The following is a 16,861-nucleotide window of genomic DNA, read 5'->3' as shown; positions in this document are numbered from 1 at the left end:
CTCATCTTGGCCGAGTAAAGTAGGGGTTGTTCGTAACTCTTGAGCTTTGGGTTCTAGGTCCGCTGTTGCTTCTGATGAGTACGAATTATCTTCGGACCGTTCGCAGTTGATTAGTTTGGTTTTGGTAGGGCTACAACATTCTACTTCACCTGCATGGAATGATGAGCGCAGCTATGCTCAAGTCTTGAAAGATATAAAGATGCTGACTTCTTCCTTAGCAGGCAGTACATCTCTTTTGCACACAACTCAATTCTCTCTAAGCAACGCACTTAACATTCATACAATTATTAAAGCTTCCTACAATGCACTTTATTTTTGCTCTTCTCCCGTTTGTTCTTTCAGCTGCGGTTGCTAAGGACCACAAGCGATGCGACTGTCAGATTCAGAACCAAGATGGAAGTTGGCGCTATGACTGGCAGTTGACTTTCAATACCTGCCAGAACACCTTCTCTGATATTGTAAGGTCTCTTAAGTCCCTAGAACCATCGTCAGCTAATTCTAATAGGCCAAATACGATCCAGGTGCCGGTCGTGTAAGTATACACCTTTCGAACTAGTGTAATATTCTAACAACTTAGTGCGTTGCCGCCTCCGGCAAACGAATTGACGGTGATACCTGGTTCCGTGACTGTGCGTTCCAAGCCAAGAGTGGATATTTCCCCGTTTCAGGCGGAGCGATCGATACAACTGGGACACCTATGACTGGTACTGGAGGTTCCACCTGCGACTAGTCTGGCGTATAACGCGACTATCTTGGTGGTTATATGGATGCTAAAGAGAAGCTTCCTCAGCTGAACAGCAGGAGAAGGTGGAAAATTGTTCCATATCCAGCTTGCCCAGTCAACGCTCCACAAAAAGCGCATGGTCGCGACCAAACACGGCTTCGTTATGTAGAGATCATGTAGCAGTCTAGTACAGATGCCTGCGGTCGAATTGTCATCTCTGTTTACTCAGAAGGTTCACACTGTGCCCACATGAAGTAGTGACAGTTGAGATCGTGATGCACCACCTAAAGCCTCCCTAACACCCCTCTTGACTTTTTATGACAATAGGCAATGTGTGACGGTTAAGAGGAGAAGCGGATCACGTGTTGTTGGCGGTGGTCTGGTACTACTTCCTCATGTTGTTGAGCACCTCTTACCTCAGCTGCATCACAAACACGTCATCAAAACAGACCCCGCAGCGAGCCTTGGAGAGGCAAGACACAAGCAGAAGAACAACACGGAACAACAGAATACACTTTTTTGCATTTGCCCTTGATACCGCAACAATATTATATGAGAAAGTCTTTAGCATGGACCTTGTCAAGTAGGCACTTCACCTGTGTAGGCGACTTACCTGTGAGATATGTCATGATATCTGTCAATCCGTACAATGAATTCGTGTATGCATGCGCTCTCAGAATCCTGACTTTCTCGCCTTCCACATTATCACACAGCTTTGACATTGCATAATACCTTCCAGCGCTTGCCTTCATCAAGGTTCAGTGTACTCCATTACAGAGTTGTTCCGTGAGACCAGAACCTGCTGAGGCTTTCATTAGAGCTATTCAATGCGTCTAACTAATCAAAGGGGAAGCGTGACTAATGATGACCGGCCACCAAAATCTACTGTCAAAGAGATCAAACGACAAACACCAAGAATGCCAAAAGACCAAAGTCAAAGTGCCACCCAATAGCGCCGGAAATGCAGTGGAGAGTCTCCATGATCGTCTCCCCCCTAACCAGATCTCGCTCAACACCTCCTCGGCCATAGGTTCTCCTCACTCGCCCTTTCTCTAACGACCTTATCAACAATCGTGATCCACATCTTGCTCTCATCAGCCCAGCCATCTCCCCACATTCTTTCTAACACATTCAACCTTGGGACTTGTGAGGTTGGTATACTTCCAGCTTCCTCGTCCCAGTTCTCTTTCGCATCCACCAGCCCCGTCTCCAAATGCCAGCGCTCTCTGACCCCACCACTCCCGAGTAAACCACCCTCATCATTCAGACTCGCCGCCTTGTAGAAGACAGGGACTTCAGCGGTGTTAGAGCTCGCCTGTCCAGTGCGCACCGCCATTTCCTGGCTCCTTTCGTGGCTGGATGGTTCGTTGTGGGCAGCGAGCCCTATGTAGAAACAGCTGGTGGGGTCTAGACTGCAGCCAGGCGCCTTGTGAAGTGTGTGATGGCTCATGAGAGTGGTGAGATTGGACTCCGCTTTTACGGAGCCGATGGTGAGCCAATTGACTGCTATGACGCCCCAAGAAACTGTCGCCTACCAGCACCCTGCATCGAAGTGTTCTTACAAGATCAACTTTCCATCAAGCGTGTGGATCGTCAAACACACCCATTCGAGCTCTCTGCTATTCATGATGTAGAATTGTGTCATATTCGCGACCGTGGGGAGCATGACAAGTGTACTCGTAATCAGGCACTTCTGTAGAAGGATTTTCATGTTCTCATTCCTCCCAGACTTGAGCATGATTCCCTTAATACTCGTTTGAGCCTCAATCTCTCTCTTCCTGATGTTGTGCTTCACTTTACTCGTGAACTTCTCGACGAGCCAGGTGCTCATCTTCAGCAAACCATGGAATTCTAGCACCGGGCGGAGAAGCCAGAAGAACACGCCAGTCAGTACGAAGTTGACTGCGACATCGAAGCAGAGCAGGAGGAAGCTGACGTGGGCGGGAGCCCAATACGGCACCGGCCGTCGAGCTCGACGACGGGCGAAGTGTAGCCGATGATGGCGATAGTGCCGAAGCCGCCGCATATGATGAATATACCGAGCAGCCAGACGCGGTCTTTGAGGCGAGATACGAATGGAGCGCGGGCAACACGGGCACGTTCTAGAAGGAAGATATAACTAAGCGTTATGGTCAGTTGAGCTCGAGCAACAGGCGCCACGGAATTTACATGGCAAGTTTGTTGCCGATGTGGAAGACCAGGCAGATCATCGCTGATACATAGAAGAGTTGGTGGGTCTGCAGTCCTTGGCCGGTTTGTACAACAGAGGCACGAACGATGAAGCCAAGACCAAATATGAAGAGAATGGGTGAAGTTGCGTTTGAGAAGGACATTGCTGTGAAGTGTCCTGAGTCGAAATTCTGACAAGACTTAGAAGTACAGAGTGCTATAGACAATGCACATCATTAGTCCTAGAACCGAGCAGTTTCAAGTACCTACCTAAGAAGACGGCGAGCACGATCGTATAGAACAGTGCAACGGCGTCATAAGCCGTTCGGTCTATACTGGTTTCGTCAGGCATCAACGAGTGTCCAGTATCAGGATTAGTTGTGATGGTACGTTCATTATCTCTGGCTACGAGTCGCGCAGACAGGAGCGTCATCTCCATCGCCATCCGGGGAAGCACAGCGCCAGCGATGAGTGGCCAGCGCAGGATAGTCAAGAGTCGCGACATAACGGACGTGTCTTACTACCAGAAAGACATGTGAGACATGTGAGACATGGGTTTCCGTGAAGAAGAAAGAATGTGGATTGAATTGAGGCAAATGATTCCAAACCTCACTTTCCATAAGACAATACTTAACCGCAGACGCACCGTGTCGCTGCATATTATGCCATTGACGGCAGCTCTAACTTCCTTACAGCTCGATTCATCACGGGGCCTGGATGGGGAGTAGGCTCCGGAAGGCTCCAGCTGGGTCCCGCTCAGCAAATTGCCACAAATGCGACTCCAGACTGTCAAGTCATTCGATCGCGGCTCGAGGTTTCATGATCTGGTGGCGCATGACACAAGATTTTTGTCAGACGCGTTGAAGGCTTCGAAACGGGCCAGCGCCTATGCCCGAAATGATGGGACTAGGAGAAACCTCGTCGGCTCACTTTCCCTGCACCTGCGTGCGGATATATATAGGCTTTCCGATCATCCGTTCTTCCGGGGAATGAGGCGGCGATTATAGAAGGCTTGCCTTCTGTGAGTTCACTAGCTTCGCGTCGAGGTCCCCGCGCACCAGTAGTGCCTATCCTCCTGTTTTGAGCCGAACTTTTCTATTCGCGTATTGCGATTTTAATATACGATGTGCCTTACGAGTCACGACATGTGTGGCTATAGGTCTGTACGGTTTGCTCAATGCTGCGCTAACTCTGCTTTCAATGCAACGCGATGACTTCCGGTGAAAACCAAGCCTCCTAAAATTGACTATTGTTTGCATGCTGGAGGAGGTGTAGCTGATCGGTACTTTGTACCGAAGCTACTTAGCGATGCGGCTTGTGGTAGAAAGTCTTTCGAGTAGAGAGTAATATACGGTGGTCGATGTAAGCAATGCTCACCGACAGCGGTGGCTTTGGAGACTCCACCAAAGTCGAGTCGAGTATCACCACTAATGACTGACAGGCTCGGACCGTACTTCAACGGTGGATAATCGTGCGGGTATGGTTATCGCCTAGCTCCCAACGGATCCCTCAAGCCAACATCTCGAGACATTCAGTATATTCTTTTCACGCTTGGTTTCACCCAATGCGGCCCCTCTTCACAGGTATGCTGCAGACTCCATGTTTGTATCTTATTGATATCCCAGCCACTGACGTACTTTCGATCCTCCTCTTCATGATAACCGTCCGGCTCTTTCGCACGACCAATGTATAGTGCCCTCGAGTAATAGCAGTGCGCTCCATGCCAAGTGTACTGTTGACATTCGTGGTGCGCAAAGCATCCAGCTTCGCAGGCGTCGAGGCTTGAGTGTACTGTGGAGTTCACGTCGAGCTGGAACCCTGCGTCGAAGGCTGCGTCCCAATCGTCGCGCTGAGAGAAGTTGCCAAGGTATGAGAAAAGGAGATCTTTGTACAACAAGGGGCGTTCGTGTTGCTGGTGTTGATCATTTTCCCATGTCCACAGGTCCTTCATCACGTGTGGGTCTGTCTTGTGCAAGGTGATGACAGGTTCACACCAATAATCCTTGCCAAACGGCACGTCTTCAAGCCCGCGTGGGTTGAACATAGGCCACAAGCCGCTAATATCCACTCCAGCTTTGTCATGGAGGGCCCATCCGAGAATGGAGTCTCCGCAGCAATCGTTCCTGATATCGTCTTCGTATTCAATCGTGAGTCGAGGCCCTTGAACACCGACGGCATTGTGTGGACGATCAACCAGTCTGTGCGCAGCAGCTGTAGACAATGTGAAGCCGCAGCCACTGTTTGCGAACCAGATCTGCTCTTCGTGTTCTGACTTCGAGTCGGGGCGATGCTTCTTCCCAGGAGACGGCGAGCCGAAGTAGTGTGGTACTGAAGAATCGTAATTGTCCAGCATGCGGTAAACGTTGTCCCAGAAGAGATACGTGTCTGATTCGAGGAAGATATACCACTCAGCCTTGCGGTTGAGCTGGATCGCCCTCTCCACTGCTGGCAAGAACTTGTATTTGTCAATCTTCCAGCCTTCATGGCCCTGGTGTAGTTCGACGCCATCACGAGTGGCATTTTTCTGCGCCTCGTACGCCTCATAATCCTCCTCCCTCATATATGTCATTGCTGGCAGATCTGCGAGCACATCGACGGCGTTGTGGGGACCGTACTTGTGATATTGGTCTGAGATGACAAGCACGTTGTTTATGCACTTGATGATTGTGTTGACCATTGCGTTCGTCCTTGCACCGGCGTCTGCCACTCCTGTCTTGAGTACGACCTGCACTTTCTCCCTGAGATGCTTGGGGAACAGGAAGCACTCGTCCATGATGCCAACGTTCCAATCGATGTTCTCCTTTTTGTGAAACTGTGACTTGGTCTCCCAAAGCCAGTAGTCTTGCCCCTTGACATCATCTTGCGATTCGAGGCTGTGAGGCGCGGGCGCGTAGGGTTTGGGATGAAAGGCTTGCGTGCCCAGAATTCGGCTCGGAAGCTTCTCGACAACGGTGGAGTCGACGAAGAACAGTAAATTGACGCCTATGCCCACGATGGAAATGGTGAGCAACAGACGAATCCATTTTCGAGGACTCGCAGAGGTGCTCCGAGGCAGTCCGATCGCGTGCCCGTTCATAAAGGAACTGGAGCTGGTGAAGAAGCGTCGCAGACTTGAGAGTGCCTGCATGTTGAATATGAAGCCCGACTGCCAACCATTGGGGCGATTACGGCACGATCGATATTGAGGAAGTCGCGGAGTCAACCACCAAGCTGGCGATAGTGAGGGAAGGGTGGAGCGTACACGCTGCAACTCATTATTGCAGAAATCCCACATGGTGCACGCAAGCCTGTTTCCTGACGCAGGCATGGCATGGTTGACTGCGGGAGCTAACAATATGCAAGGCTCTCATTCGTGGGGCTGGCCGTGCTTGCCGTTTACGTGTGCGGCTGACGCAAGGATGCTGATCGGCAGATCAAGGAAACGCGCCGCGTGATCAACATAGCCTTGAGACATGCACGATGTCGCACCCGCAGGAACAACCTGCATCCCGGCGATTGAGTAGTTACTCGAATCAACTGAACTACAGACTAGACGAAGCTGACTTGAAATCAACAAAAATGACTGTTCGTCGTCCCCATGATGCTCTTCGAGTAATGATCCGTTCAAGTGCTCGTCCGCAGTGCTCCATCAACGCCAGTGTCCCAACAGGGATTGTCATCGTATCGTCACAGAGTCCAAAAGTCGCTGGTTCGCGCTCAACGAATGACTGGTATCGCCAAAAGCAAAAGCTGGTATAAGAAGAAAAGAAATCATAATGCTGACGGAGACCAAACCGCCTGTTGTTGGTCCTTCGGCAGGCGCTTAAGCGCTTCTTCAACGTCCTTGTGATCAACCACGACACCGCTTTCTGAGCAACGTGCCTTTGCGCGAAGCTCCGAGCACAGGTTGTCGATGTCGATGGTACCGTCCTTAAAGTCATTGCGACTTGAAAGCTTGTCCCTGTTGACTGTTAGTGTGTCTGGACGACTGAGAGGTCGCTTCGACACTAACCAGATCTTGTGGCAGTTGAGCATCTGGTCAATATCCTCGCCGGGAACGACCTCCTCTTCGCCATCTTGAATGCGCTCAATCTGCTCTAGAGGGTTCGGCTTCTGCACGGCTGGTGTGTCACTGAAGTGAAAGGGGCTGCCGTAGCCAGTGTTGGAAAAAGCATCGTTAAAGAAACCGCTGTTAAAATCGCCATCGGTGCCCATAATGGCGGTATTTGTGTCGCGGTACTCTCCGAAGAGACTCGGCTCGAACGTGTTATCGTTTTGATTGGCAAAAAAGTCGATACCATTGAGATCGGCGCCAGGTGGTTTGGCTTGGGTGACTGCAGGAGATGGTTTGTCATCAGACTTGGACATTGATTTGGCACGAGGGACAGGGTTGCGTGAGTTGCCGCAGGCCATGTTGAGCTTTTCGCAGAAGAGAACCTCACCTTCCGAGTTGCCATGACACACATATCCGTCTGCGATCGTGTCTTTCTGGTCTGGCGAAGTATGACCCGGCTCTGGTGATGTACCGCATGACGAGTCCTGGTTCGTCGGTGAGGTAGATGAGGTGGAGGGCGAGTCCGAATGTGTCGACGAGCCACTATTGAACTGGAAAACACGTGACTGTGATACGACGGAGCTGTCTGTGCTGCTGCGATAAGGCTTATGTGCACTGTTGCTGGGTTGACGTGCGCTGGCAGTGCTGCCCAAGGGCGAGCCGTTTGTCATGGGGCTGACGTTTACAGGGGACTGGACAAGGGAACCATTCGCCGTGTTCGGTGGACTGGAAGTCTGAGCAGCTGGCCGAGCCGTAGACATGGAAGCTGACTTTGGCTTCGAAAGCGGACCGTTCTCCAGAAGTTGGCCTCCAGGAAGTCCTCCAAAACGGGGGAACTCGAACTGGAAACTGCTATTGTTGGTGTTGAGCATGGAGCTGAAACCCGTAGCGGGGGCAATGCGACTCGCGCCAGTACTGTTGAGCGACAAACGCTTGCGATACTCGCGCAATTCCGTCTGCAATCGCTGAACTTGACCACGAAGCAAGCCATTCTCGTGGTTGGCAGCATCCGATGCCTTCTCAAGTTCCTGAACCTTAGTCTCAAGATCCTTCAGATGTTTCTCTTTTCTCTCTCGGAAAGCTCGCTGGGCAGCTCTGTTCTGAGCTTTACGCTTCTACTTGGTGTCAGTCGCAGTCTTCAGATGCTGCTGGGCGAACGTACTGTAGTAGGCTCTGACGTTAGTGGCTTACGGCCAGGCTTCTTGGCCTGTTTATCATCGCCTGCCAGGCGCTTACCGCCACCCTCTTCATCGTCTTCATCGCCATCCTCGTCTGGGCTCTTGCGCTTCTCGTTCGACTCCCCTTCAGGGGAGTCGCCAGGCAGAGAGCCAATCATGCGAGCTCCGTTGTTGGCGCCATCGAATTCGAGCGTAGTGTCGCCATCGAGATAGTCAATGAAAGGGCTCTCATCGACACTTATGCCGAATGTATTGGCGGTGGTGCTTTGCTGTGGCGAGAAGAACGTGGAGGGGTCGAGATTGTTGACAGGATATTGGAACTGGTCATTGCCAAAGGTCGGCTTTTCATCAAGACCGTTGATAGCAGGGAAGAGGTCGTTGGGGTTCTGGTTATTCGAGGCAAGAACTGCTAACAGCAGGTCCTGTTGTGTCGCGTCGAGGTAGAACGGCGCGCCGTTCTGGAAGTCGTTGCCAGTGCCGGACATCGTGTTGGTGGGTGTGGGGTCAAGGTGTCTGGGGAAGCCGACCTCTTTGACAGGACGCTCGGTGGCTTGGAGGGGCTGGCCGTTGATCTGCTATGCTGAGTAGCCTTTTCGCCACCCGCGGGAACACCACTTTGTGAAATTGTGGGCACTCCGCGACTCGGGATGTTTGTATGACGCAGCACGCTGCGGAGCGGTGCTGACCAGCTGCTCGCGGCGCGGATCAGAGCGGAGGTGCGTGTGAATGTGGTAGATGGAGAGTCGAGAGCGTTCTGCACGCACAACGCTTTCAATGGCGTCCGTGGGAAGAATCAGTCCGGATATCACGATTTCGGGTCGCAAGGTGTCAAGAGGATGCAGGAGGACCGGCAGCGAATTCGTCTGTACGTAGCCTCGCTGCCTTCGAGGCCTAGTCCGTTGGTGAGCCCTGTCAGATGAAACGGGCGACTTTACGGAAGGATTATGCACCGCGGGGAGCGCCGGCAGAAATGAATGAGGGACAGCACTGATAGGTCACAATAGAGGTGTGACTGGGTGCATGGAGGGGAGAAGGGCGCAGCAGAGACCTGAGACTCACGGGCTATGAGCTTACAAATGCCATTTGAGTGGGGTCCCTCGAACGCCATCGAAGAGCATGAGCCGATCGCCGTGCCTGTTCCTGACGGGGCAAGAAAAATCATTGTCCAATGCTCCACCTTTAAAATGCTCTAAGTCTGACAATGCGATGGCGTGAGTTGAGGCAGTCGCATCAGTCGCTCCTTCCTTCGATCTGAGGCTGGCTGCGGCACAGAATTGGGTCCGAGCTCGTATGTGCACTCTGCAGAAGCTCCATGAATGGCCTGCACAGCTCGTGAGGAGCAGGTCATCATTACTGTTGCGGTGCATAGCACTTGACTAGCACGCGGACGGACGCTAATGGATGACCAGCTGCTCCAGACCTTCACCAGCGTTCCCCACGTTGTGTAACTGCCCTCCATGCTCGTAGGGCTGAAGGCAGGGTTCAAAGTGGAGAAGGTGCCAAGGCTTGCGGCTGCCTTCCGATTCCGAATCGTCTGTTCGCCGCGACTCTCTCGACGCGACTTTCGTGCACCACCCAGCGACACCACTTTCGATACAGTTGCTATACGCACAAAGCGCTGATAGAAAAATGGCTGACATCAAGGCAATCAAGGACCAGATATGGTACATCAAGCGCGACATCCAGAATGAAGAGAAGAAGCGCGAGGAGTGGGCTACAACGGTGAATTCCGAAGAGCAGTGAAGCAAATACAGTTTACTGATATGTCGAAAGATCTCAGGAATCGACGCAGAGCTGGCTGGCATGGGCCCCGGTGAAGACCGTGAGCAGTGGGAAGCCATGAAAACAGAAGCAGAGCAGGCAGTGGCAGCGCACGATGCAACCATGGCAGGATACAGGGCGCAACTCGAGCCTCTCGAGGCACAGCTCCCCCAATTGCCCGCCCCAGCAGCACCAAAATTCGACCCAGAGAAGCACCCTCTCCTCAAGAAAGCTATGGAGAAGCAAGAGCCTGAGAAGCCAGTAGTCTTCAGCACTGGTGACATGTGCGAGGCGCAGTGGGCTGACAGGTCGTGGTACAAGGCAAAGATTCAGAGTATCCTTGGCTCGGCTTCTGCACCAAAGTACCTTGTGCGTTTCATCGAGTACGAAGATACTTTGACCGTCGACAGCGACCGTGTGCGCCCACTACTGAGCAAGAGGAAGCCTGAGCCCGAGCCTGCCGCTGTGCCTTCACCAAGTACCCCTACAACATCGACTCCGCATGTTATTTCGGGTCCTGTCAGCGTCAATCCGAATGCACAAGCCGCGAAAGCTGGCGCAGCTCTCGACGAACCCAAGCGCGTCAATCGGGTGCCGAATAAGGGTCAGCTGAAGAAGAGTGTTGGGAATTGGAAGGACTTCCAAAGCAAGGGTGTTGGCAAGAAGATTGCGAAGAAGGAGTCGATGTTCAGGACAAGCAATGCCTTTGGCAGCAGAGTTGGCTTTACAGGCTCTGGCAAGGGCATGACTGAGACCCACAAACGCCAACGCTATGATCACAAGAAAGATGCTGACGATGACGATGAAGCCAAGTACTGAGCACATCGGCGCTGCCGACGATCCTTCGAAGGTACGTTCCCAATGATGTGCAGCGTCGAATCTGGCTTACGTTGTGCTCTCGAGGTTCAATAGCTCTCCGAAGTTACAATGGAGCATTTGCAGCTTCCAGTGCAGCCTGCCAAATCATCCTCTAGACCGGGCTGACCTTCTCCAGGTTACTTTCCACTTTCCACGATTCGACTATTAGCCCTGGAGGGTCTCACAGCGTTCGGCATCAGTATTCACTCGGTATGACATCTAGGCTCTTATCAATGTCCTCCTTGGACGCAAGAGACTAAGATCGATCTGCTCAATAGGCGCCCGATACCCAGAACGAACTTGTGCTGCAGTTTGGCTGCGCGTTAGACGCATCTCGGCTCAGCTTTGTCAGGTAAGGCATAATGTATGGTTGGGATGATATCAGCTATGGGCGGAGGGTTCCGATAACCGAACAGTAGCAGCTGTAGATACGTATTCGTCCAACAGAAATTAATATTCCTTCACTTCACATTCATGCCTGACTAGTCGCCTTGTGCAGGTGCTTTTGGCGTACTGAGTACCACTTGCCCGTGCCCCGAGCCTAGGTAGCTTTGTTTGCCCCACCTCCAAGCCAATCAAGCATCAGACGCGCCGCGATCTCCCTCGCGTCTCCGCGACTCGCTTCCTGGAGAACGATGAGGCTGCCTGGAGCATGTGGACGCCGCATCACAGACACATAACCCCGGCGAACGTGCTGTTAGAATGGAAGCGGATTGGGACGAGGTATGCCCCGCCAATGCTGCTTGCGCCCGCTACAACGTGCGCTGCTCTGCGCGATGAACGATGACTGATGAACGCATAGCTTGCATACGTGCAGCTGCCTCCTCCAGGATCGCATCACCCTCCCACGCCCGTAGCAACCTTTGCCTTTGACACATCTCAAGAGCTGCTGTGGACCGGCAACAGCCTTGTGAGCACCCTAGCTGCCCCCACCCTTGCTGCAATCGCTCACATCTCCGTAGGGGCGCATAACCTCCTTCTACGGCGCAACTCTCGAGCGATATACCTCCTACCGCGGCCATGCTGCATCCGAGGGGCCCGTCAAGCAGTTTCTGTTTACCGAGAAGGGCGTCCTGTCCATCTCGAAGCAGAGCGTGCACTACGCCCACAGGCGCGGCATAACTCAATGGCACCTTACGTATGCTTGGCTGAGAGACGTCTTACATGACGGAAATACTGATATATGGGCAGGAGCAACGAGTTCAAGGATCTCAAGTGCATGAACTTTACCTCGAAGGGCACGCGCGAGATCCTTGTCGCAGGATGCCAGGACCGAATGTTCAAGCTGGACGTGGAAAAGGGCGCCATCACCGAAATCGTGAGTGTGGGATTTGACACAGAACGTACGCTTGTGCTGACCATGTCTAGCTTCCAGCTGAAGCCCAGTACACCATCATGAAGCGCGCCGGCCAGTACATATGCGCAGCTACCAAGACTGGCGGCATCCACATTCTTGACTCGAACTCGCTCTCGAACATCAAATCCTTCGACGGACACACTGGTAGCATAAGTGATATGGACGCGAAAGGCGATTTCCTGGCGACATGCGGGTGGTCACCTAGGCAGCAGAACGCCTACATGCTCGACCCGTTCACACACGTCTTCTCCCTGAAGACATTGAAGCAGTTACCGCCAATCCCTTTCCATACTGGTGCAGCATTCGTTCGAATGCACCCTCGCATGTCGACTACTGCCATAATTGCGTCGCACAACGGGCAGATGCAGGTAATCGACCTGATGAACCCAGATGCTGCGAATCTTCGGCAGATAAATTTGTATGATTCGTACCTCCATGGCTTCGAGATGGCACCCTCAAGTGAAGCGTTTGGCTTGTCTGATAGCAACGGGCAAGTCCACCTCTGGGGCTCCCCCTCGAAGGTGCACTTCCCAGAATACAGCAACCCCACCGAATTTGCCGATCACCCTATATCGCCCCCTGCTATGGACTGGTCACTGGAAACGTAAGTTTTCTGCACTTCTACAGACTAGCCAACTCACTTAAACAGACCTTTGAACACTGTTGGTATGCCATATTACAAAGAGAATCTCCTTTCCAGCTGGCCGAGCCATCTTGTATTCGAGGTGGGTGCGCCACCACCGAAGATCGACACTGCAATCCTGAACAGCATGTCACGAACCGAGATGGGCTTCTTCACGAAAAATCCTCGCACGAGGCGGCGCAATCAGGCAGAGTCGAGACGGCAGTCCGACCGTATTGCCGAATCACTGTCTGCGCCAAAGTTCTTGAGCGAGCAATCTCGCGCTGTCCAATCCTACAACAGTGAAGCTGACAGTAAGTCTGCCGAGACGATGGAATCATTGACAGACCTTCATTTGGAAGATGTTACGCGTAAAGAGGTGCCATCTATGTATGGCAATGTGGAAATCAAGTACAGCAAGTTTGGTGTCGACGACTTCGACTTTGCGTATGGTCAATTTGTCCGCATTGGCCGCCTTCCTGCTGACTCGAATGCAGCTACTACAATCAAACGCCTTATTCTGGGCTGGAGACGCACATTGCCAATTCATATGCCAACTCTTTGCTGCAGTTGTTGCGTTTTACACCTTTGATCCGCAATATCGCATTGCAGCATACTGCTTCGGCATGTTTGTTCGAAACTTGTCTTCTGTGCGAGCTGGGCTTCTTAATCGACATGCTCGAGAAGGCTGCTGGACTAAACTGCCAAGCCTCGAACTTTTTGAAGACATTCAGCAGCTTGTCCAATGCAGTGTCGTTGAACCTGTTAGAAGAGTTTTCGCCGAACGTCGCACTCACAAGCATGGTCCAGAACCTCAACCGATTTCTGCTGGACAAGATCTCAGACGAAGTTCGGCAAATGTTGCCAGTCAATTCAGGTCCATCGCCCATCGACCACGTCCTCGAGACTCAAGCCAGGGCAAGCATGAGGTGCGCCCAATGCGCGAACGAGACTGCTCGCGGAGGTAAAAATTTCGTGAACGACCTCGTGTACCCAGCGAAACATGTCATGAAAAATACAAGGATTCCACGTCCGACCTTTTCTCAAATTCTCAAAGCTAGTGTGGAGCGCCAGGACCAGACACGAGGGTGGTGCACCAAGTGCAACAGGTATCAGCAGATGGTGCAGAGGAAGACTATACAGACAATCCCCGGCGTCTTGATGCTCAATGCCGCAATTCAGAGCCACGAAGCAAAGCTATTGTGGTCCATACCGAATTGGCTGCCGCAAGAGATTGGAATCATAGTAGATCAAGGCCAGTTCTATTGCTTTGAAGGCCAGGACTTGAAGCTGCACCTGCAACGAGGCGTATTTGATATTATGGTGTTCGAGCTGATCGGAGTCGTTGCCGATATCAACAGCGGAGAGCACCAAAAGCCTCATCTTGTTGCCACAATCAACACCGCCCCATCGTCCCGCGAAGCCACGACAGTAGACAAGTGGCACTTATTCAACGACTTTCTGGTCAGGCCGATACCGAAGGAGGAGGCGCTGCGCTTTGAGCCAGGATGGAAGCTACCTTCCGTACTAACCTATCAGTTGAAGGCAGCTCGCAGCAAGATTGACGATTCTTGGAGAGACAAACTCGACACCTCGATTCTATACAGATATTGGTCATCGAACAACAGACCTCCAGAGGACAGATTCAAGCTACTCGAAGCCCAAGCCGAAGCGCCAACACCGGGCTACCCTGTTGCCATCGATGCGGAGTTCATCCGTCTCCAGGCGGAAGAAATAGAGATGAAAGCCGATGGCACTCGGCAGACCATTCGACCAGACCGCAAAGGCCTTGCACGTGTGTCTGTCTGCCGTGGCTTAGGCGAATACGCCGGCCTACCCTTCATTGATGATTACATCGCGGTCAGCGAGCCCGTTATCGACCACCTAACGGCCTGGTCTGGTATCTCGCCCGGCGACCTGAATCGTGAGACCTCGCCTCACGCTCTCGTCAGCCTCAAGCACGCATACAAGAAACTCTGGCTCCTACTCAATCTCGGCTGCGTTTTTGTTGGCCACAGCTTGGCCAATGACTTCCGCACAATCAACATTCACGTGCCCAGAAATCAAGTGGTTGATACCTCCAACCTCTTCTTCCTTCCAGAGTACAAACGCAAACTCAACCTCAAATTCCTCGCGTGGTGCGTCCTCAAAGAAAGCATCCAGCAAGATACCCACGACTCGATTGAAGACGCCACCACCGCGCTAAAGCTTTGGCGCAAATACGAAGAGTTTGTCGACGCTGGCGTGCTGGAGCAGATGCTCAACGATATCTACGCGACAGGAAGTCAGTACAGGTTCAAAGCTCCTGGCTGTGGAGGGGCGAGTGTGGGGCAGGGCACCATGGTGATCATGAGTCAGGCGGGTACGGGGAGAAATACGCCGGAGCCAATGATAACGCCGAAGAAGGGCGGTATGTTTGGGGCTATTGGGTTCAGGAGTCCTATGAGGTGAGAGGTGAAGACTTGAAAGAATAGTGTTGAATACGAAGCGCAGAAAAGGGGTTTTTTATCGATAAAAAAACCTTAGCTGCGAATGCAAAGATGTGTTACTGGACTTTTGCCGTTTGACCAGCTCATGTGTGCAGGGACGCAGGCATGTATGAGGAATTTGCGTGCTCTGATCGACTTACTTCCTATCTAACCACTTGTCAGCTTCCAGATTCAAATGCATTCATAAACAGATCATGTTTCTGTGCGCCAGAAAATACCAAACTGCATGACTATGGGAATGTCTCCTTTTTAAGATCCCGTTAAAGAGTAATGGGTCTTGCTGTGCCCTCGCGAAACCCTGTCGCAGGAATGAGATGCCCATCAAAACAAGATCGAGAGACATGCATGTCCCGTTGACAAACATCGTTACACAACGAGGATGTTCTTCCTGATCCCTCTGGATCAACTCTCCATCTTCTACTATCAACGTTACTGTCTCATAGTCTGCTTCATGCCCTGCGATGTCTGTTCTGTCCAAAATTAGCAGTAGCTGTTACCGTGGCCGTGCGCCCGATGAGCCAGTTCAGCCGATGAGCCACCTGGAACATCACAGCATTGAGATACCCACAACTTCAACGCGTCACAACTCCACCACCATAGATCTAATTTAAGAAGTAATTAAATATTTTAAATTGCATAAAGCTAGAGATAACATATTATACTACTAAGTTGTAAAAATCTTTAAATTTAACTAAATAACACTGTTGCAGCAGCATAACTGTCATACACGCTTAAATGCAGAAGAAGCGCGCTAGTAATAGTCACCTAGCCCATAATAGGAGGAGGCACTTATTAAATACATAGAAAGATGCATAAGAGATAGCTTGCTATCTACTAGAAGTATGCTGCAAAATTTCGCCTCTGCAGTTACAAAGTAGGAGGTCTCTAAGAGCTAGATTACTTAGTTTCTGCATCACTACGCTAACAACTTTACTACTAAATAGACTACTAGGATAGATTATGAGCGCTATTTAGCTAACAGCAAGTGCAAGTACAAGCTATACTTTAATCTATTGCACTCTAAGATACATGAGCACAGTGTTAATAAGTGTAACATGTACAATATAAAAAGAAAGGCTTCTTTATTAGCATTAACAGTTGCACTAAAAGGATAGTCTAAGGCAATTTAGGAGTTAAAAGAGCACACTGCAGCACTTAAAGATAGCAATAGAGAATAGGTACCGCTGCTGGCTTGCGTATGCGCTTCTAGAGAGGCATTTGTAAAGTTATGAGACTTTGTTCTTATAATCTTTCTCCAGCGTATTTCTTTCTTAGGTATAGCGCCATGCTTACCTAAGCATTGTTATTATAATCTCCTAGAAGAGAGGATTAGAATGGTGTGCTTACAAAGCCTGTATCTACTCTCCTTCTCAAGATATACTATTCTCTATTTTTAGTAACTAGAAATGTTCTAAACCCTCTGCTTATAAATAGAGTAGCCTACTCTGTAAGATGCTAACGTATATAATTACGCATGCACCTACATAATCTTGCTTGTATATGCAGCAATACTAAGCATAGATTACTAAGTAGACCTACCTAGAGGAGTCTAGAACGTTCTGCTTAGAAATACAGACAGAGGAGAAGAAGCATAAATACCTCTAGCTCTCCCCCCTCTGTTCGCTCTGTACCTAGCCTAGGAATCTCTACCTAGTATCTAATATAATAAC

The 16,861-nt window shown here is 51.1% G+C and overlaps 7 protein-coding genes across 7 annotated transcripts; 4 read left to right on the top strand and 3 right to left on the bottom strand.

The window, feature by feature from the left end:
- The first annotated feature begins 232 nt into the window (after window positions 1-232).
- Window positions 233-862, top strand: M421DRAFT_426329 (uncharacterized protein). The gene is made up of 3 exons (XM_033594359.1): window positions 233-458; window positions 506-532; window positions 578-862. Exons 1-3 carry the CDS (start codon window positions 303-305, stop codon window positions 728-730), a joined length of 336 nt encoding a protein of 111 aa, XP_033443209.1. The 5' UTR covers window positions 233-302; the 3' UTR covers window positions 731-862.
- Window positions 863-2,557: 1,695 nt separating this feature from the next.
- M421DRAFT_408003 (uncharacterized protein) lies at window positions 2,558-3,532 on the bottom strand. Its single transcript, XM_033590341.1, has 2 exons — window positions 2,894-3,532; window positions 2,558-2,843 (listed from the first exon to the last, which is right to left on the bottom strand). Exons 1-2 carry the CDS (start codon window positions 3,055-3,057, stop codon window positions 2,612-2,614), a joined length of 396 nt encoding a protein of 131 aa, XP_033443208.1. The 5' UTR covers window positions 3,058-3,532; the 3' UTR covers window positions 2,558-2,611.
- A 940-nt stretch (window positions 3,533-4,472) lies between these two features.
- Window positions 4,473-5,735, bottom strand: M421DRAFT_38529 (glycosyltransferase family 31 protein; the record flags this gene model as incomplete). Its single annotated transcript, XM_033589903.1, has 1 exon — window positions 4,473-5,735. A coding segment is annotated over one exon (1,263 nt), but the record flags the coding sequence as incomplete, so codon positions are not given.
- A 908-nt stretch (window positions 5,736-6,643) lies between these two features.
- M421DRAFT_76545 (PAP1-domain-containing protein) lies at window positions 6,644-8,589 on the bottom strand (the record flags this gene model as incomplete). Its single annotated transcript, XM_033597229.1, has 3 exons — window positions 6,644-6,833; window positions 6,885-8,041; window positions 8,089-8,589. The coding sequence occupies 3 exons, from the start codon at window positions 8,587-8,589 to the stop codon at window positions 6,644-6,646; spliced, it is 1,848 nt and encodes a 615-aa protein (XP_033443206.1).
- A 1,144-nt stretch (window positions 8,590-9,733) lies between these two features.
- On the top strand, window positions 9,734-10,684 carry M421DRAFT_96431 (uncharacterized protein; the record flags this gene model as incomplete). The annotated part of the gene is made up of 2 exons (XM_033598392.1): window positions 9,734-9,826; window positions 9,878-10,684. 2 exons carry the CDS (start codon window positions 9,734-9,736, stop codon window positions 10,682-10,684), a joined length of 900 nt encoding a protein of 299 aa, XP_033443205.1.
- Window positions 10,685-11,425: 741 nt separating this feature from the next.
- On the top strand, window positions 11,426-15,153 carry M421DRAFT_76537 (PAB-dependent poly(A)-specific ribonuclease subunit PAN2; the record flags this gene model as incomplete). Its single annotated transcript, XM_033597228.1, has 7 exons — window positions 11,426-11,446; window positions 11,526-11,633; window positions 11,686-11,861; window positions 11,915-12,041; window positions 12,092-12,684; window positions 12,730-13,149; window positions 13,200-15,153. The coding sequence occupies 7 exons, from the start codon at window positions 11,426-11,428 to the stop codon at window positions 15,151-15,153; spliced, it is 3,399 nt and encodes a 1,132-aa protein (XP_033443204.1).
- A 982-nt stretch (window positions 15,154-16,135) lies between these two features.
- Window positions 16,136-16,306, top strand: M421DRAFT_76551 (uncharacterized protein; the record flags this gene model as incomplete). Its single annotated transcript, XM_033597230.1, has 1 exon — window positions 16,136-16,306. A coding segment is annotated over one exon (171 nt), but the record flags the coding sequence as incomplete, so codon positions are not given.
- Window positions 16,307-16,861: the final 555 nt, after the last annotated feature.

Source organism: Didymella exigua (genome assembly GCF_010094145.1).
Source record: "Didymella exigua CBS 183.55 unplaced genomic scaffold M421scaffold_57, whole genome shotgun sequence".
Taxonomy (NCBI): domain Eukaryota; kingdom Fungi; phylum Ascomycota; class Dothideomycetes; order Pleosporales; family Didymellaceae; genus Didymella; species Didymella exigua.
The sequence above is the reverse complement of the archived record's forward strand: the minus strand, read 5'-3'. Positions and strand labels throughout refer to the sequence as shown.